The sequence below is a fragment of the Cyrtonyx montezumae genome, unplaced genomic scaffold (genome assembly GCF_038088225.1).
Source record: "Cyrtonyx montezumae isolate F1298 unplaced genomic scaffold, pur_monq_1.0 scaffold_1, whole genome shotgun sequence".
NCBI classification, from domain to species: domain Eukaryota; kingdom Metazoa; phylum Chordata; class Aves; order Galliformes; family Odontophoridae; genus Cyrtonyx; species Cyrtonyx montezumae.
In genome coordinates this window covers 12,960,441-12,982,297 of record NW_027071825.1, presented here as the reverse complement: position 1 = coordinate 12,982,297, position 21,857 = coordinate 12,960,441, and the positions used below count along the sequence as shown (strand labels likewise).

Here is a 21,857-nt window from a genome sequence, read left to right as displayed (position 1 = left end):
CCAAACTATCAAGGCACCTTTTGCTTCATTTTTCGTAAAAACAACAGCAATTGCACCTGCAACTGAAGGCAGAGTGCAACATGCTGACAAGCAGACGTGCTTCTGTCAGCAAAGAATTCCTGCTGTGTTCATGGATGCATATTAATCTGTGTAGGAACATACTGTAGGCATGGGACAAACAAGTAACTGTTTCAAAATTCAGAAAGAAAAAGAATGGAGTTTCTAAACAAGATTTAGTTGGAGATGCAACATGAACATACGAACACCAAACTCCCCTTGTTTAGAAGCAAAAACTAAGGAACCTGCCACGGGAAGACTGACAGCTGGGTCTGCTACCATTTGCAGTTTGCCCACCATCATAAAAATGTATTGCTCAGTACAGAGAGTCAGCAATTCTACAGAAGACATTCACAGCTTTATGTTCACGGTTCTCTTCGACCACATTAATGAAATTCATATTTCTCTTCTCCCTACAGCATTAGTTTGTTCTCCATGCAGCAGTACTGTACAGTTAAAAAGCTCAAGGTAAGAGCTCTTTCCAATACTCACAATAAATGTTTTTATTAATTATTTTCCTGTTAGACTTAGACATGGCTAGTGGTGGACAGTGAGGAAAGAGAAGCTTCCACAATATAAGAACTGCAAGGTATTGCAGAACGCTTGTTGCTATATATCACCTTTCCATTTATCCTTTTGATCACAAGCACAGAAACTAAAAAGAAGCTGAAGAAGTGTTGAGAAACTGCTGTAAAACAAAAGAAGTCATCCGCAGCACTGCAGTTCTGATGTGAATTGCTGAGAAGGTTGTGGGCTCTCCAAAGCTTGAGTACTCCTTGAAATTAAGTACTATCCTGCAGATGTTGACATCTAAGCATCAACTGCTTGTATAGACAATGAAAAGAATCAGACACCGTACAGCACCTTTTTTCTCAGTCTAGGGCAGATGTATAATATAGCTCAGATGTACACAGCAATATAATCACCTTCTCCTCACCACAGACACCAAGAGAAATCCTGACAACTTGGTCAAGTGCAGTCAGTAAATGTGTACATACATTGTTTTAGTCAAAGGAAGTTCAGTCTGGTGATTTTAACTGTTATTTAGAAGTAAAGAATTTTAATGCCCCTAAGTATATGCTAACATACTGATCAGCTCATTTATTCTAAACATATTTCCTAGAATTACCTAACTCTTACTGTGAAACGAGAGTCCCCCAAATACATGAAGACTATCATACCTGGATGTATCCTTGCTGATCAATTAAAAGATTTTCAGGCTTTAGATCTCTGTAGATGAGGTCTAACGAATGGAGGTACTCAAATGTTAGCACTATCTGAGCTGCATAAAATCGTGCATGTGGTTCACTGTGAAGAATTAAAAGAATATTAAGTAAAACAATGCTATGCTAAGATACTGAAACAACCACCAGATTGCCAGCAAAAGATGATGTAATCTTTTAATTAGTTCTTTTATTGTATAATAACAACAAAAAGAAAAACCAAACAAAAAAACAAATTAAACACAAACTCCACAAACCAACACAAAAACAACTAACAAATATTTTAGAACTGATGCTTCCATACCTTAAATTTAATTTCTTAGGTTTTGCATTTAACATACATTTGCAAATCAAGATGATTATACTGTGCTACAGAGAAATTAGGAAAACTTAGATTTTTGATTTTACTTTTAGAAATCATAATCAGTTTCAGTGCATATCAATTCCTAATTCTAGAAATTGGGAAATTGGAAAAAAAAAAAGGAAAAAAAATCAGTTACTAGATACAAATATGCCTAGATTACTAAAAAAGTAAAAGTTAATTATAATTAATATAATTAATTATAAACAGCGTAACTATTTCTGAAGGAATAGTTTCACTAAGAGTCTTACCTGAACCTTCCGATTCTTCTTAGATGTGAGAACATTTCACCACCAGGAACATACTCCATTACCATGTATAAATTAGAATTGTCCTAAGAAAGCAAGTAAATATAAATAAATACATACTAGGCATCTTACAATGCTTACAATTTCCAGGTACAGTGTATTTTATTAAAGAATGAAAATGAAAAATTGTAGCCATCCAATGACGTCAATGAATAAAAACCAACACACGTAAAAAAAAAAAATCTTGGAAAAATGCTGACATGACAAAAGGAAGCATCAGAATGTCAAGAAATCTATATATTAGTATCAATTTTAATAAAGATAATTAGTGAGCTCCTGACACAGAATGGTACAGAATGGTATGAAGGAGCAAAGGGAGACATGCTGACCACAAGCTATGAACTTGCACTCTTAAAAGTCTGTAATCAACAGCCTAGAATAGTGTCATCTCCCATAGCCCCATCCCCAAACCTCAAAGCCATTATCACTGTTAGAATGTCTGTTCATTTAAAATGCTGTAATAAAAATAAAAATCATTAAATATTCACAGGACACATATCACCATTACCAAAATACTCAATTTCTTTACACACCAACAAGCACATGTTGCCTCAGTTAGAAGTCAATTTCAAAGTTCTGGCTAAAGTTGTCACTACGACCTGCCCCAGGTATCAACCTCATGCTAATAACCTGCATAACAACTACAATCTTTTCTTAAGTTTGATCATGTACTTTCCATAAACTCAAATGATTACTTTCAAAGTAATGATTACCTTAAAAGAATACTCCAGTTTTACAAGGAAAGGAAAGTTCACTGCTTGTAATATTCTCTTTTCGTTCAGTGTGTGTTCTATCTGCTTCAGTTTGACAACCTAGTAGAGAAGAAAACAAACAAATATCTCTGGTCTCTGACATTTTATAATTGTCAATACATTTTCAGTGTAACACAGTCACTTGAAAACAAGCACATATCTTCATATAAAGCCAAAAACCTAACAGATTACTGGTGGAGTAAAAGTAATGAGAAAGGAATGAGAAGTACAACCATTCTAAAGAGTAATATTCAAGTAATATTGTCTGCAGATAACTTGAGAAACAGTAGTTTCTTAGTACCTGCTGAGTATAAGAATCTGTAAGGAAGACATCTTTTTACATTTTCAATTTTAAAGAAATGTCAAACAAAAGAAACCCATAACATGCTTGAGGCTGAGCTTCTGTTAACAATGCCTCCTTTCCAGAAGCAATTCTGTGAAGAAACTATGCATTGTTATGAGCTCTGCTCTGAATGTGATATGCCCTATTTATTTATGCTGGCCCACAAAGTCAGAGGTGGATGGTGGTGGCACAGAAGTAGAGGCTAAACCTTCCCATCAATATCCCATTACATACGGGAATCAGAAGAGAGTGGAGCGCTGCGATAATGCTTCTTTGCAAGAGGGCTCCCTAGTTCTAAAGGAGCTAGACAAGACCAGCTTGTGAAGAGCTTCCCTTGGGACCAACAGCTTTGTATGGCTGTACAGTGCCAACACAGCACATAGCACCATGGGACCAGGTGCTGACACCAAGGCTTGCACACAAGGATGTGCAAATGCCTAAGGGCTGCTCCCAGCCCAAGCACTGGAAGAAAACTGACCTGATAATTGGCTTGCATACTTCATGGAACACTTCAGCCTTCTGCTAGCAGACAAAAAGCCATCTAGCTTTCTAATGGAGAACCAATAGAACTAGCTGCAAATATCTTTAAAGATATTTTGAATTTGTATCTGTGAATTTTTTACTGTTAAATCCACTACAATTATTAAAAATGTGATTTTTTTTCCAGATAATTTTATAGTTACAGCTTTCCAGTTTATTTGAGTCCAAGTTGGTAGCAATGAGTTTAACTATTATTATTATTACTTCTGAAATCTTCAGACTATTTTTTGGCAGTTTTCTGAAGAAGTCAGATAACCAGCTCTACCCACAGGCATAGGACTCTCATACCCATCACACTCTGCTTTACAGGGAGACTTCTTGCAGAATTTCATCAGCCATAGTAAGGGAATGAAGTGTTGAAATGCTGCCTTTCAGTTGTACTGCATTGGGAAGTCTTTTTAATTTAAATGGATATTTTCTGCCTTTAAAAATAAATGTTAGAAAACTATTACAGGAGAATGCTAAAGTTGAAAAAAAAAAAAAAAAAAGAAGAGCTCTCTCAAAAAGAAAAATTAGAATTCATGCTAGAAAGTTTAGTTTAGTGTTCTTTATTAAATTACATATCAAGGTTCAAATTTCTGCAACTGTACAAATAAAAGAAACACAGTTTAGTTACAGTTACCAGATTCTGTCTATATCAAACCCTTCTGAACCACAAAAATGCACTACAAATTGCACCAACCTTCTGTTTGTCCAGTATCTTCATGGCATAATACTGTTCTGTGGCTTTATGCTTCACCATCATAACTCTCCCGAATGACCCTGTTCCAAGAGTTTTTTGCCTCTCAAAATCATCTAGGCCAGCAGTATTCTATGCGTACAAGAATACAATGGTATTATTTACAATCTAATATCCCTAGGCAACAAAATATAGGCAACTTAGTGCTGTTTTATGTTGTCTTGCCTATCAAATTTTAGTAAGATATTTTACATTGGAATCATTAAAACAAAAATATAAAGACTTAACTGAATTATATCAACATTTATATAATTTGTCTATACAGATGACAAATGCTTAATAAGAAAAAATTAGCAGTAAGTAGATCATGAATTTAAGGCACAGACAAACAAAGCCCCGATGCTCAGCAAAGCAGAAAATTAGAGCAAAATCCTAGAACCAAACCACATGCATATTGTCTGGAAAACATATAACTGACCAAATTTCCTCAGCTATTTATTACCAAAGCACTTCAAATGGTGCTTCAATAAAATACCACCACCCTTTCCACTCTCCCCTATCCCTCCCCTCCACAAAAAGCCCGCTCCCTTCACAGTTTAACTTCTAAAAGATTATTCCCTCAAGCTCCTTAGTGCCCACAAGCTTCATGCAGCATATTTTTTCTTAATAACATAACAAAATAACAGCAAGGTCAATTATGGATTTGCCAGTGCTTACTGCTACAAAGAGCTAGGTAAAATGCGACCATAGATTTTGAGTTTTGTCATGTTAATAGTAAACATAATTCACTGCAAGAGGAAGCAGTCGCTCAGTATGACCATTTCGTCAGCTCAGCCTACAGAAGATCTGAGAGTCCCAATGAACTTCAGTGACAAAATTGACAATCAAAGTGGAAACTCTTTTGAAAAATGCATTGAACTTATTTCAGTTTTCTTTACTGATAACACAACTTGCAGCACATTATGAAAAATGCAATAGAGAAAATTATTGAATTCTTAAACAATCGATACCTGAGGGGGGCTTTCCCATTTTCTTAAAAAGTCTTCTTTGGCTTTGGCTAGGAACTCTTTCACTGAAAACATACACAAAAATAACATGTTTATTATTGTAAGTCATCATGGGTGCAAGAGAGAAGCTCTGTTCACAAAATATATGATCTTCATTATCAACTCCACTCTTCAATTCTTAAGGTACTATTTTCTATCTCATATGGTGTGCAGGAATGTCTCAGACTCCTACAATTATCTCCAGGTGATCTCTAAGATTTCTGGAGTAACTACATTATTCCACACACGTTACTTAAACTACACCAGCTCTGGTAGCTCAAAATACTGTATAAGCAAGCAGGCTTTAAGGTGATGCAAAACTTTAACTGGAAAAAAACACAAACACCTGATGTATAAATAGCCATTCCACAAGGATAATTTAAAAATATTTTTTTTCTTTTCTTTCAACTTATTGAGCACGTCAGACTCATTGCTTCCCTTCCACCCTCATCACCTCTAAAAAAAGGCTGTTTGCAAGCTCCAGCACCAAAAGCACAGCATTACTGCAAGCAAAGACAAAGCACAGGGCTACAACACTGCACATCAGATGTGCCCACAGTCAGAGAGAAAGTATTCCTAATTTTGCTGTGAGATACAAGCAATGAATAAATGCAAAATTCTAGATGACCATTTAAAATGTGCACCAACATATTTTGTTCAGATAATCTTTCACTTGTTGTATTTCTTGAATATCAATTATCAACCAGATCAAGGTATATTACTTAATGCAAAGCCATAAATAAGAGGCATTTCAGACATTGCTGTGATTCAGAAAAAGTCATAGGATTCAGAAGAAAACATCATACTGTTTTTGTGTTTTCTGAGTCACTTCACATAACAAAATGTTAATAACAGTGGATTGTCTGTATTATAATGTTCTGTCATAAGCAACTTCTAAAAATACTCAGTAACGTGTAGAGATTATTCTGGCCAATATCTGGAATTATACAGTTTTGGATCTATACTTTCCTTTCTGATACTAACAGAAAATTAGTTTTATGAGTGGTCATAAACAATCACCTGATGCATCAGTATATTTTTGCCCTTTTCCTTCCAGAGTAAACTAATGTCTACACAGAGACCTCTTCTCTTGCCATACTTCTATTACTGGTGCAGTGTCAGCAGCGGTAAAAACAATGGCAGCCCTGAAATTGACTGATCATGAATTTTGTTTTTTTCTTTCCCTCTCAGCTGTACTATGACTCAACTGTAGCAAAATACTCAAGAAAGGGGGTTTACAGCTCCCACCTTTACTAGCTCCTATAGAATAACATCAATGCACAGGAAATTTCAGACAAAATGACAAAAGATCTGGCGGACCGCAAAGTTAGAAAACTGTTTAAAACATGAGATCTGCTCAGCAATTTTATCTTAAAAAAATAAGTAATAATAAATTTAAAGTAGCAGAGAGAAGGAACATATTTATGTGTAAGTAGAACAGGAAAACATTTTATGTCAAAGGAATTACATTAAATAGGCATTTAAACTGACTGTGAGTTAAACGTATTTTAGCGGGGAGCCAATAAAATATTTGGCAGTTATCCCAAGTGGGGGAAAATATCTTCACAGTTTTGAAATTTTTTGGGCTTCTTATTTAACGACTATATTATAAAGATTCTCATTTGAGAAAGTAATGTGAAATTCTCAACACAAAAAGGGAATATAGCAAGGTCCAAGTTCACGTTTAATGATCCCTCCTTCCACTAGGAGATTTGAGATGACTACTGATTACATTGATGACTACCTGAATTTTTTTTTAACATAAGTTGATGCCAAAGTAATATGACTTTTTTTTTTTTCTTCATGACAAGAATAAAAATTAAGATCATCACTATAATTACCAAAGAGCCAAGCCTGCAGACTTGTGGGCCTTCAAATTTTTAGGGACATGGTTTAGTGGGCATGGAGATGATGCGCTGGCAGTTGGACTAGATGATCTTAGTGGTCTTTTCAAACCTTAATAATTCTGTGATTCTAAGCTGCTGTAGATAATTAATTAACATTAAATTTGTTTTAACAATACAAAGCATGGACAAAGCATGAAGTTTTAATTTGTTCATGTAATTATGGTACAGCATGTCTTAAATATCTCTTGGGAAATTTCCACTGTTAACATAAAGTAATACTTCAGGTTTCCATATTTCTTGCAGTGAAATACAATTTTCAGAATTTATAAAAATATACCATGACATTTTCATGTAATCATCTCCATCTCAGCTCTTCTTATGGAATAAAGAATGCTTATGAAAAAATTTTAATTAGAGGTCATCTGCATTTCTACACCACACCAAAATTCAGGAGGTGATTTCCAAAAATAATTTAGGCAACTGAAATGCACACACTTGAGTCACTTCTGAAAACAGACAGATACTTTTAAAAAATGAATCTTGATCATGAAACTTTACCTCTTGCTACAGAACTCACATTATTTCTGTATTTCTAATGCCAAATCAAAATATATGCTAACTAGTTATTGTTTGTAGCCATTGGTATTATTTTGATGGTGCAAACAAACATTTAATAAATGATGACTGAAATTTTCCTCAAGTGCACATTTTTAGCCACTTCACATTGCCACAACGTGACCCTCCCCCCCCACCCCATTTTCTCATCTTTAAATTGTTCACAGCATCTGACTTTGGGCACTAATGAAAGAATGAGCATACCAAAGGTCTCTATAGGTCCCCAAAGGGTTTGCAGGAACATTCACCCACACAGATGAGATGATGAAGAGAGGAAAGAAAGAGAAAAAAAAATGTTTTATGCATTTCCACAACAAACACATAGAAAACACAAATACATTCCACCCTTTCCCCTCCCCACTCAGGGTCGGACCCTGAAATAAACCAGCCCTTTCCGACACAGACAGAATGACTCATGCTACACCACAGAATGTTTGAGCAAAGATTAACAAATGAAAAAAAAAAAAAAAGAAAAGAAAAACAACACACCAAAGGCAGCTAAATTCAGTATGAAAAAATGATGCATTACAGAAATAAGCACAGCTTAAAAAATTTCAGGAGATAAAGTTGGCATCTTTCCATCTTTAATAATTAACCTATTACAAGACATACACACATCCAAGGAACTGTTGCTAATAAAAGTGCATCTATCTTCATCACAGCATGCTGGACCACTATAAAACCTGGAATCCAGTGATCTTCCCACTACTTAGCACTTCGCTCCAAAAGACAGCATGTGTGAATTGCACACCATGTGGTGGGCAGCACAGAAATGGAAAACAGTCTCCAAAAAATTCACAACTGCATTTCAATCCCATTACCCAATAGCAGCAACAAAACCATCTAAGAAGCCTGAACTACACAGATGAAGTTACCATACCCAAAGCGCAATACATATTTGAATCCTCTGCGGTAGCTGTACAAATACAGTTTAGTTTTATGAGACAGGCACAAGAGAGCCATGGATACAACCAAAAATTCTGGAAGCACCAGTAAGGAACCAGCTGGAAGCAGATGGATGCACAAGGCCTGGTGAGCATGAACAGGCCCCACTGACCTAGTTCTCATAGGCAGTCCAAGCCCTTAGCAGAAGCAAGTTTCATGCAAGGCAAACACCCAAAGCCACAGTAGGAAATCAGGGGAAATTCAGAAAAACATAGTTAAGAAATGGAGTATTGACAAAAGAGTGAAGACAAAAGTTTATTATAAAACTGAAACACAAGTTTTATAACTTCTACTTCCTCCAGTTGAAAATCTGGTCAGAGGGAATCTTACAGGTACACACAGGGCTGAATTATACACCAAGAATTATATATACTGCCACTTGTGTGTTGCAGATGATGTTGAGACTAGGCCCAGGGACATCTGTGCTCACAACAAAGGAAAAATGGTGACAAGTGGGAAAACCTACTAAAGGGAAGCAGAGGGCAGGACAGAGATCAAGTTCATAATAAAACACAGCCACTTCCATACACAGCACCAGACAATGACAGTCACCAGTTAGTTCTTAACTAACACAGTCATAATGAATGCAAGAGCTTCCTGTTCAAACAAGCTTTGTTTTCAAATGACAAAAACCATCTGGTCCCAATGGGATGAAAAGGTGCTTGCTCAGAGCACCACAGGGAAACCCACAAATAGCTCTTTTGGTTTGGAGAGGACACTTCTCACCTGCTCTCTGCCAGGAACTACCTGTGTATTCAGAACTTCAGCTCAAGATTCAGAGGTTCCCAGGTAATACTGCCATACAATGAGTTATTTAAAAACAAGCAAACAAAATCAAACTAATCCTACAAAACAAAACCAAAAATAAACTCCCCCCAAAACAAAGAAATGGACACTGCCACCCTCCAGCTCTCTAAATTATAGGAAGATGTGGCAAATGGATTTGTTCTTTTTTAAACAGTATGTTAACACAGTACAGAATATTTTTGTTTTATTATTTTATGGATGAAATTTTGTATGAAAAGTTAGCAGATTTAAAAAGAAATAACAAAGGGTAAATGAATATTATAAAATAAGTTCTCTGATCTGAAACAGTTTAAAAGCAAATGAATACTAGGAAAGCTCCTGAAAAACTTCAGCAGTCTGGGATGCGTCAGCTACAGGTTATGGCAGAGGGGGAAGGGGTCACAGATGGAAAGGTCCTGAAGAGTTAGCATGAATTACTTTGCCTTTCTCCCACCTCCCACGTGCACTGTATTTGTTATGCTCAAGCACATCTCCCACAGTAGACAGCAAGCCAGAATTATTTTGGGGGAAAAAAAAAAAAAGTATTTGGACAGGATCTGTAGCAAAAAAAGCAAGAGCTAAACTGATTAAGACTAAACACCGGGCACCACTGCAAACCCTCATATGCTGTGCTAAATGCCAATCTCTGCTTGGTATTTAGAATGCCCTTTATCAAAATACAATTCAATTTCTGTCCAAAACTGTAATATTTTCCAGTTTAAGTCTGGAATTGAACAGGATATTTAATTAAAGTACCCCAATTTCATTTAATGAAACAATGAGTAAGTGAAGAGGTGCTGGTAAATAGACTTGTATATTTCATTTTTATAAAAACTTTGTTTATAGCCTTAAACATTATTGAGGTGTAAGCAGATGACTCAGTGGATACATTCACATTTCAGAAAGAAGAGGGAAGCATCTGAGTCAAGAATTTCAAGCCTCTCTCTTATACCATTAACTCTTAAATTTCTTTTGTACCTTTCAGTAGCAAGGTATATAACAAGATATTGTTACTTAGGTAATTCTTTAAAAATGAACATAACTATGTATTAAAAACTGTAGATTTGAAGTATCCAATTCACATTTCAGTAACTAGAACACACTTTGCAACAGAAGCTAAAGCTGCATCACTGAAACAAACCATCAACAAAACAAAAGGCTCAGTTTCTTACAAGGTGAAAAGGACGTGGAAAAGAAGTCCAATGCAACATTAAGGCTGCAACACAGGGGTAAAGTAATTCCCTTTGTAACACTGCCATGAGCACTTACTGGCTCTCTTATGTCAAACTGACCACTGATAACTCCGTACTGCTTCTGCTCAAAGAGCTGCAAAGTCACCAAAGCTAGATTAATCAACTCTCATCTATCAACTTTTTGATTTCAAGAGCAAAGTTTTAATCTTGTACTTCAGTTGTTTACATTTTAATTAGCATTAAAACTGGTGATGCAGAGCAAACTATTAAATTAACAGTGACAAAAAATATTTTTTTCTTCAATTTTACATACAACGAACACCTCTGAAACACAAGAACTAGAAGTTCTAAAGAAATGAAAGATCACGAGAACTACTAATTTCATACAAGTTTGCTCTGAAAAATAAAAGTACACTTAATTAATCTAACTATATACTTTAAACATTTCTAGGGAATACTAGGAAGGAGTGGGAAAAAGTGGAGAATAAACAAGCATGGAGAAGCGATGGAAAAAAAAAGCGAGGGGAACAGAATAAACACTAAAGAGCAACTGCAGCTGCAGTGACTGAAGACCAGGAGAGCACTGGGATCTGACTCTGGGGGAGTGCATACGGGAATTACCATTATGATACATTGTAAATTGACAGATAAGAAGGATAATTTGCATTTTACAACACAAAATATGGCACACAGGTAAAATCTTATTTTATTATCTTAAAGTCTTGAGCTAGACAGTATTCTGTCAGTCCTATAAAAGAAAATTAATCCAACTTTTTGTTTTGTCTTGTTTTGTCCCCATTCAGGGCTGCTGGCTAAAATTTTAAGCTATAAACTAAACAAAGCTGAATTCCCACTTTCTGTTTATCTCTTGACTTGGCTGGCTTGAAGGAAACAGCCTGTTCAAGAGATGTGACAGATTTAGGCAAACCAAAGGAGCTGGATTTTCAGCTATCATTCTATGATTCTATGATGCCTATCTTTGTTGAATTCTGAGTGGATGAAACTCTACTGCACGCAACTGCCACAGACCGACTTTCTTCTTCCTTCTTCTATTTTTATTAGAGAAAAAAACCCTCTTATTTCCAGATTTAATTTTAAGTCTTTTCCCCTTTGTCATCATATTAAATGATAAAGTACTGGTCCAAGCAGAGGCAGCAAACTCTACTAATGTCAAGAAGAACAGCACAACAGAAGACAATCCGAGGAGACAGGATCAAATCCAGCTAACACCGAATCACTTTAAACATGAATCCCTGAAGTATTGCTTAAAAATGTGTAATGTAAATCAGTACTTATTCAGTCAAAACCACAACTGAGTCTTGAACTCACTCTGCTCAGCAGAGTTGTACAGGTCTATCTGATCAGAATAAATCATTTCCTAACAAAAAGAAAACATTGGTGAAAAGAAAAAAAAACGCCTTCTCAATTTAAAAAAGAATTCAAAACCAAACATCATTAAAATTCACAGCTGAATAAACTTCACTAAGAAAAAAGAAGTGACTCCTCCCTGAAGGCGCACACAGATACTGCTGCATTTTCCAGTTATACCAAAGCATCACTTCCTCTCTGCCAAAACCAATCACACAAAACCCATTAAGCACACTAGAATTTATTAGTCAAATCCTAAACTGTTAATTATATGTAAGATCTCAAAGCAGAGGAGCAGAATTACTTCATCTGAACATCCAAGGATGGAGCATGACCAAACATACCTTTGGCTGATCCCTGCTGAACGCAATGTGCATCTCACGCTTTTGGGTCTTTTGGTCCCTCATAGTGGCACCTCTCTTTCCTGCCCAAGTTCCCCTACCAAAGAGGGCATCCTAGTAACCCATCTATGATTGACTGAAGTGGATGTTGTCTTTTTTTTTTTCTTTCTCCCAGTTCACTAAAAACATCAGTTAGAACAAGTGTGCAGTTATTTCCAGAATACACTACAACTAAGCCTTAGCCTAAAATAAAGAGGTTCTCATGTACCTTTTTCCCGTCCTTCAAGTGCTCACTGGTGGGAATAATTCCAGTCTGCCAAGAGAGAACATTCATGTTTATGTTTCCTTTCTTGCATCAATCCACACAATTTTTGGTTTGAAAGTCCAAGGAGTGGATGCTCAAAACTGAATTTGCAAGGCTGCAGTTCAGTGTTCATTGTCCAAAAACCTCAATCCCAGTCTTGCACAGTGTTTTGTTCGTGCCTCTGTATCATGACCTTCCTTGAAAGAGCAAAAGCAGCCTGTGGCTTCCTGCCAAGCCAGGTTGGGGAACTAGGCCAGATTAAAAAGTAATGGACAGGAGGCAGGAAAGAACAAAGGATGCTAATTTTAATCCAAAGCAACTCCCAGCTGTATTCATGACATAAATACCTGAGGGAAAGGCAGTGGGCTTGGAAGAGGCAAATATGCTTGGCAGAGAGAACTGCTCCTTCTCTAACCGAGAGTCACCTTATGCTAGACTAACACAGCCTAGAAGAACTGGACTACTGAAAAGGTTTCTGAGTTGCAATTCTAATTTTAAGTTATTCATCTTCAATTACTTTGTAAGTTAGAAATATTAGCTTAAAATTTTAATTTAATAGAAAATTTAATAAAACAACTTTCAAATGCAGTACTTAACACTCCCCACATATAAAATTGGATTACATACAAAAGGTTATGTGAAGAATTGTTAACTGATAAAACCCTTAACTATTATACGTTGATATCTTTTGTGAGAAATTAGGAATTAAGTATCATCAATGCAGTACCATTCTCAACAGTTGTAGCTGAACCTCACCCAGCATGTAATCTGTATAGCAAATACCACAGAATCTGTAGTGCAAAGACCTCCTGCCTCTGTGAAATGTAACAGGTACCATTTTATAAAGAAAACTGAAAACTGTGGGCAAATTGTGAAATTTCAAACACCTCTGTTTCTATGGTGCACAAATTTCCATGGTTACCAAGCAGAAAAAAAAATGAATAAATTTTAAGAATGAGTTCCAAGAACAAAATTTTCTAGGGCACTACTGAAAAACATTGTGTAACTGTCTATATTCCTGAGTAAAGGTTCACATTCTTCTAGTTACATGTGAATAAATAAAAGAATCAGATTTTCCTCTTACTGTCAAAAACTCACACCAAGCCAAAATTTTACATTATCTGCTACATTTTACTCCAGTTTAACCCTCTGCACTACAAGTACTGGCCAACTGATTGACATCAACTTTCCTCTCTGTATTACTGCCCCCTTCCCCTTTAGTGAAAATTCACTGACTGAAGAGGATAACCATTTACTGAGCAGCTGTCACTGCAAGTATGTTTTATGGTTACAGCGTTAGAAATAGCAAACAAAGACCTGCAGGTAACTGATCTGTATGTTGACCAACAACTTTCCAGCAACCAGGCAACATCCTTCATGACACTATATATATATTCATGCACAAATAATCTTTTCTTTAGAAGTAACTGAGGTTTTATTAAATTCATTTTTCACTTCTATCTAAAATAAAGGCTCTTCAGGGGCTGTTGCATTCTATATGGATGCATATGGATGTAAGTTACTCAAAAAGAGTAGCTCTTGTGTTGCTCTTCCAGTTTTTTCCCCCTGAAGTATTTCAAAGCATCAAAATAATAGTAGATACACCAATCTTATTTTAACTGCACTCATTTCTAAGTCCACTATCTACAAAAGTACTTTGTCCCAGCCCTTACACTAATGAAACCATACACGAGCTCACGTACTCGCTTTGGAATCAGTAACTTCACGGCTGTCAGAGTAAATCAGCAAAATAGCTCATCTCTTTGCAAGAGTTGAGAATCCGACTTATCACAACACTGACATGTCTCCCACAGAACATATTTCAATATTAATTTTCAGGATTTAGAGGCAGGGGTTGACTTTCCTATCCAAGCAGTAGAGGTTCATTTATAACCTCAAATAGCAGAAACCAACTTTCTACATAAGAAAGTCTTCCATAAATAAATACATTTCACAATTCAGTACATCAAGCAAGCAAGTTTTTGTTTGCCTTAGGATTCTACCACTCAGACAGACCTGGACACACTGGAGAGCTGAGCAGTGAGAAACCAGATGCGGTTTAACAAAAGCAAGTGTAATGTCTTGCAGCTGCGAAGGAATAACAGCAAGTATTAGCACAGGATGGGACATGACCTGCTGGAGTGGAGCTCTGTGGAGAAGGACCTGGGGGTCCCGGTGGCTGACAGGTTGACATGAGCCTGACATGAGCCTGCAGTGTGCCCTGAAGGCCAAGAAGGCCAGCAGGATCCTGAGGTGCATTAAAAGGACCATGGCCAGCAGGTCAAGGGAAGTCATCCTCCCACTCTACTCTGCCCTGGTCAAGCCTCACCTGGAGTACTGTGTCCAGTTCTGGGCTTCCCGGTACAAAAAAACAAACAAACAACAGGTACTTCCTGGAGAGAGTCCAACAGGGGGCTACAAAGATGACAAAGGGCCTGGAGGCATTTCCCCTCTGAGGAAAGGCTGAGTGACCAGAGCCCGTTCAGTCCTGAGAAAAGAAGACGACTCAGAAGTGATCTAATTAATGTTTATAAATATCTTAAGTATGAGAGTCAAAGGGACGTGGCCAACCTCTTTTCAGCAGTCTGTGGGGAGAGGACAAGGGGAAATGACCATAAACTTGAGCATAGGAAGTTTCACACCAACATGCAAAGGAATTTCTTCACAGTGAGGGTGATGGAGCACTGGAACAGGCTGCCCAGGGCCCAGGGAGGTAGATTCTCCATCGCAGGAGATATTCAAGACCCACCTGGACATCTACCTGTGCAGCCTGTTGCACTTGATGATCTCCAGAGGTTCCTTCCAACCCATACAATTCTGTGATTCTGTAATTAGGGTAGGAAGAAGTAGGTAAGAGTGATATCCATTCTGACAATGAATGGGACTGCAGAGGAAACCTGGTTATAGTCAGTGCTTCTTTTGATGAAAAAGTAGACGTAATATTTGCACAGTGCAACTTAAAAAAAAAAGCACACAAACCCACACAAAATAAAGAGTTCCTAATGAGCTGTAGTACGTGACAGCAACTACAACGAATAAAGGAAGGCACCAAAACCATTAGGCAGGTTATAAAACTGCCCTTAATAATCTCAGCAGTCAAAAAATGTGACGTTTATGCCGCACACTTTGGTCAGCAACACCAATATCAGCAGCAGCTCTTAGAAGAGCTAACAACTAAGAATTATATAAACAATTTGAGATGTAAGCTGAAAGACAAGGAGAAGAAAATTTTACTGGTAATACAAATATATATATGAGAATCATATCAGAAAGTAAAGTAAGCCATAGTTCAACAGAGATACAAGATTGCAACAAACAAAACACCCTTTTCTCTGGAAGCAAACCAAATTTTATTAAGCTATTTTTTTGCTTCAAACTAAGCACCCTGAGGGACTGTTCTCAGGATGGAGGCATTTTAAAAATTGTGTCTAAGCAGCAACTCATGCTGCTGCTTCTTTCTTCAGACACTTCATAGGAGAGTCAGAACCAACATGAACCCAGCTCAACACCTAAGAAGTCACCTTATTCCATTGTCAGTAGCAAACTGATAACAGAATATTTTTGTAAGGAAGACGCCTTCAAACCAACAAGACACATGTATAAACACATACGTTTCTAGCACCTAAGCATTCCACTCTTTTTTTTTTTTTTTTTTTTCTTTACAGTCTCTTCAGCAGTAGGAATAATCACTTCATCAGGTCTTTCTTCACAACCATGTGTATTGAGAGGAAAACACATGCCATGCTCAGTAGCAGCACTGACATGCCTCTAGGTTTCTCACCTATCTTATCACTTCCTTCTTATCTTGCAAACAAGTATTATCTGGTCATGATAAATGCAGCCCTGTCACTTTCTCTACATAATAGGCTTCTAAGTGCAGTCAGCCCAAATATACAGGAGGTCTTCAGCTTCAAGACCCCTTCATTACACATTCTGTTACTTCACAATGGGAACCTTCAGTAAACTCAGCTTTGCTCTGATATAACTCTCTATTTTTCAGTTACTCAAGTTTTGAATATACTTCTGTGAACCGGCTGTCCCCTGCTCTTAGAAGACTGTCAGAATACACAAAGATAAGGTATTTATACTCTGTCCCTTCACTCTTACTCCTGAAACACTCCTGTTCTCCAATGCCTCCAATCTTGACAATAACTCAGCAAAGGCTATCAGCACTGCTCACACTCCTCATACTGCTCCATCTGTACACACATATGGGGACTACTATATTAAGAGTGTAAATTTCAGGATCAGCAAATACTTCTTTATTTTCAGTATTGAAAGCACTAACTCAACTGTGGATTTGGTGCTACTAGGAGGATTAAGCCTCTTGCCAGCAAAACACCACAACAGCATCTTTCCTGCCAGTTTTATCCGTTAAAGAATGTTCTGCTGTTAAAAACGAAACAAACCCTAAACCAAAGAAAATGAAAAACAAGGACTCAAAGGTAAACAATTTTTCCATTCTTTACAGAAAAAAATAATCTCTCTGGAACTTTCCTAGAGTGAGAAAAAAAATAATAAGTCAATTGTATTTCCATTTGAAGAAAACATACCACCATTTCATCAGTTTCAGCTCATCTCGACCACCTTTTACAAAGACAGCTTCTGATTTTATCCACTTAAAGGGTGTAGAGCTGCAGCAGCAAAGACAACAGCAAAAGTGCATAGAACAGCAGAAGTACCTTCAATGGGGAAACGTTTACAGCAAAGACTGAATCTAATCCTCCTGACAGGAAGCACAAGACATTTGCCTTTCACTATTCAAAATTAATCTTCTTCAATTGCAGACTATTTTGATTGGGATCTGACACTTGATACAAGCTGCATTAATTTTTTTTTTATTTTCAATGGACGGGAGCCTGGATGTCAAGGTGAATGTAATGTACAGATGCAAATTGTGGAATAAAGCCCCATGGTAAAAAACAAACAAACAAACAAACAAAAAAACCACAAGCCCACAAAAAAAAACCCCACAACTGTAACTTCTTTTTCACCTAGTTTCAGTGAGAAATGTATTCCCTTAAAATCACTCAGTCTTAAGACAATAAAAGAAGGGGGAAAAAAAAGTAAATGCCTAAGCAGCAAAATTTGAAATTGATATAGCTGACTTCCACAAGTCTTAATCCCTACGGAAGCTAACACACAACTGTAAGGAGAAACAGAAAAAGTTAGGAAAAATCCAGCACTCTTGATGGTGACCAGAGACTTTCCAACTCATAATTTGAGTCCTCTTCATCCACAGAACAATGCAGCCATGTGATGCCAGCAACACAGCAGGGCTGCAGGCTCACCCTTGCTCAGAGGAGCAGCTCCATAGGGGCAGCTGCCAGCAGGGAGGTGATGCAGACCCTCAGCAAGCTCTCTGCTCCACATCCCTGAACCACGGGTGGAAGCTGGAGCACCCCTCCAGATTGGCAAGCTCTAAGCTAGGCTTCAGAGGCCATGATGATGAAACATGCGTCTCCATAATTCATGGGTAAAGTTCTGATAGATTGTCCTACAGCCATAACTGTATATTGTTCTATGTAAAAATACTGCATATTGTTGTAATCCATACACTGAGGAAATGACGGCAACGCTTTCCTTTTCGGGGATTATGACCTCAAAACATCTGTATGAGATAAGCACATGCAAACTGATATTAGGTAAGGCTGTGGGATGGCTCCTCCCACTTTTTGTCTCATGCCTTCTACAAAAGAGAAATTTTTGTAAAAACAGACCTTTGAATTTGTAGGACAAAGCAAAAGCATGCAGATACACAAACAGATACTGTACACATTATTGTCTGTTTTTTCTTTATAAGCAGTCTTTAACCCTCTCAACTCATTTTCCAAATCTTTAGATTATCTGCTTGAAATGATACGGCACCACTGCAGAAAGCATTATATTTGTGCTTTCTAAAAAACAATTTAAAACAGCATCTTTTTCTAAACAAATGAATGTACATAGTTCAAACATTTAGGTATAACTTTGGATAATATCTGAAGGAAGAATAAAGTACTTCATAATCCAATTAATTTGAAGAGCTTTACAACAAGCAGTCACAGTGTTTTTGGAAAGCAACCACCTGCCTGATAAGTTCATTGCACCCATCATAATATCTCATTTAAAGGACACTCTCCTCCCCTACTTGCACGTATGACCTGAACTATTCTGTTCTCCCATCAATTAGAAGGAATAAAGACCAAAGAAGGATAAACTGGTTCAGATGAAAAACAACAAAAGGCAGTTCAGACTTGATAATTATAATGATTTCAGAAGGCCTTTTTGATTCGTACCTACTCACAGAAAATGATTTATTGTGAATGGCACAAAAAAATAAATGAAGCGACACATAGAGCATACAATTATAAAATTCTCCATATCGGATTCTATGCCCTATTCAATGATTTGGAACAGTTATTTCTAAAATAAAGCTTCAAAATAGAATTTCAAATGCTAAATACCAAATATGCAAAGCAAAGGGTTTAATAAAACTGCTGATCTTTAAGACAGGTCATTTTTAGAATCCACAGTAAGTCGATTACAGAAACAAAGGGCTCTGTAGTCAATGTAGTTCTGCAGACAAGAAAGGGAGACCTGGTAGATTTTTCCTGACGGTGAAGACAGAACGAAAAATAGTGTCAAAGGTAATAGAAAAGACTTACCATTCATGCTGAAAAGCTTATTTTCAGAAACATATTGCTCCTAGTATTAATCCAACAACTGCTGAAGTATGCTAATCTCTACAAAAATCAGTGCTTCAATCTCGAAACACAACTATACACTAACTGGAAAGAGAAAGCACACAGAATCCAGAGAGCTTCTCTTCCTTACGAGCTCCTTGTGATGTAAAAAATCTGTGAAGCACAAGATAGCAGTAGTAAACCAAAATCAATATTCAGCACACGGATATTTGGTTTTGCTCATTAACTACTTCTGCTCCGACCAATGCTACCTATTCATGTTTAAAGCGACTCAAAATGGCAGGGCAAAAAAAGCATGCAAACACCAGGAGGTTTTTAAGATGTTCTCAATTATATCAAGCACTGGTTGTTTCCATGGCAACCTTAGACCAGAATTATCTGTTGACTTGTACCCAACTAGTAGTTATTCTAAAGCTTTAATCAATTTGCACAATGTATTCTGCACATTATTTCATATTTCAGTTGTATTCTCTGTTACATATATCTAGCAATTATTCAGCTAAATTTCGATAAGAAATTTCACAGTATTTGAAATACATTGACATGTTGAATCAGTTAGAGACCAAATAGAATTCCTATTCATCATCCGTCCATTTGCAATGTGCAGACTATGAGAATCTGGAGGTAACAAAAACATGCAAGTGATGCCTCTTCTGACCACGTCCATTATTCCAAGTTGTTAACACATCTCTTATTTTGCACAGATTTGAAAAACGTTTGTAGCAGCTTAAGAGATTCTCACTGATACCTTTCTCTACAATCAACACCAAGCAGTCTCATTCTCCTTTCTGTTTTCACTTCAGTCTTTCAAAGGAACAAACTATTAAGAAAACAAAACAAAACAATCCACAAAAAAAGCAAAACTTGGGTTCCACACAGGTACAACCAGTCACATTCCAGACATCCGAAACTCAGAAAGAAGTGTGGCATTCTCCTGTTTACCATCACATCCCTTTTCCTCATTGCAGCACACCTGACCCCACTCCTGCGTGTGCAATGTGTGTATTTATTTACATACGCACTCAGCTAACTTTTTAGAAGAAATTCGAAGGCCTGTGGTATCCAGAGCAACCTCTGTGCCTACTGGATTCTAAAGATTTTACATGTCAAATTCATTTCATATGTAGGTCACTCTGAAAGTAATGCCTCCTATTTATTTCCATGGAAACTACAGTAGATGCAAAGACCATAATAATACTGTTTGACAAAGAAAATTCTCAGCTACAAAACACTATTTTTCAGCACAGACACCTCATTAGTTAGGCATTTTCATCAGCAATAAACAAGGAACCTGCATGCTGCACTCCTAACAATCTGTGCCAGCAAAGGCACCCACTGCTGCTGGCACCACTGCTGAAACACACCACCCACCACCTCACTGTGCTCACATCCAGTGTTTGGCCTCCATAAACACCGAGCAAGTGTCAGTGTATGTCAATGGGTGCCTTTTTTTCCTCATGGAGGAATTCAATGACACCCTTTTGCTTCATGTGCACTGCCGTGTTACGCTATTCTGTCAGACTGCCTCTCTGCTGCCATCTGTCATATGGCAACAACATGTAACCAGATATTGGTGGGAAGGATTGACCTCTGCTACCATCCCATTGACATCCGCCTCTGACATTGTGGGCCAACACAATAAAATAGGAGGCATCACTTTCAGAGCAGTCTTTGTACATTAACTAAGATTCCAAGACATATTGGAAATATCATGTTCTACAGATAACGTAACAAAACCAAGGTATTAAATACATTTCAAAATCAATCACTGAAAACCCCTGAGGCCACAAGCACACATCAAGGTGGTCTAAGCCACAGCAGCAGCTGCCTGGCAGTGTATTAGCAAGGAACGCACCTGACAGCAAGCAGCTCCTTCTCCTTCAGTAAACACAGTGTCAGCAGTAGCTGCTTGTACAAGGACATACACAGAAACAGACCTGTTATACTGCATTACAGAAGGCATTAATACAGCAATTTTCTTTTTTTATCAATTCAACTTCAAACCTAGAACTACAACAAAAATCTGAGAGGTTCGTTTACAAGCTTTTTTTTTTTTTTTTAGGAATGCAAGAGTATTTTAATATTAAATTTAGCATTAATTCACACTAAATACTGCTATTTAATTTTACCCCAAACTTAAAATTCTGTAAGTTGCAGTTATATCAATAGGAGAGTTGAGAACATTCAAATATCCATATAAAACAAACATCACATTTCTAAAACTGCTTATTCATTAAGCTTTGTGAAATTAATCTACAGCCTGAATTCAGAGAGCCAGTGCAACTCTTCAACGCCTTCTCTCTTCCATTTTTCATTTTTGCAATGTTGCAAAGAACTTTCACGGATGATACATTTTCCTGAAGATACAGTTACAAGTCAGTAGAGCCAGCAGCAGACAGAAAGGCCACCTCTCTCTGCTCTTGCTTCTCTATCACGCCCTGTGCATGCAGCAGCAGCAAAGTC

General features: G+C 37.2%; 1 protein-coding gene across 3 annotated transcripts in view; it reads right to left on the bottom strand.

Moving 5' to 3' along the window:
- The window catches only part of PRKACB (protein kinase cAMP-activated catalytic subunit beta), a 64,039-nt gene that overhangs the window by 8,925 nt on the left and 33,257 nt on the right, over positions 1-21,857 (bottom strand). For 2 of the 3 annotated variants that reach the window (XM_065740935.1, XM_065740927.1), the window contains exons 2-6: positions 5,274-5,335; positions 4,267-4,395; positions 2,663-2,761; positions 1,893-1,975; positions 1,239-1,365 (exon numbers count right to left, since the gene is read on the bottom strand). In XM_065740935.1, coding sequence (XP_065597007.1) covers positions 1,239-1,365; positions 1,893-1,975; positions 2,663-2,761; positions 4,267-4,395; positions 5,274-5,335 — 500 coding nt within the window. Of the gene's footprint in view, positions 1-1,238; positions 1,366-1,892; positions 1,976-2,662; positions 2,762-4,266; positions 4,396-5,273; positions 5,336-19,355; positions 19,423-21,857 lie in introns of those variants that run through there. The other variant, XM_065740943.1, reaches the window with a different exon arrangement.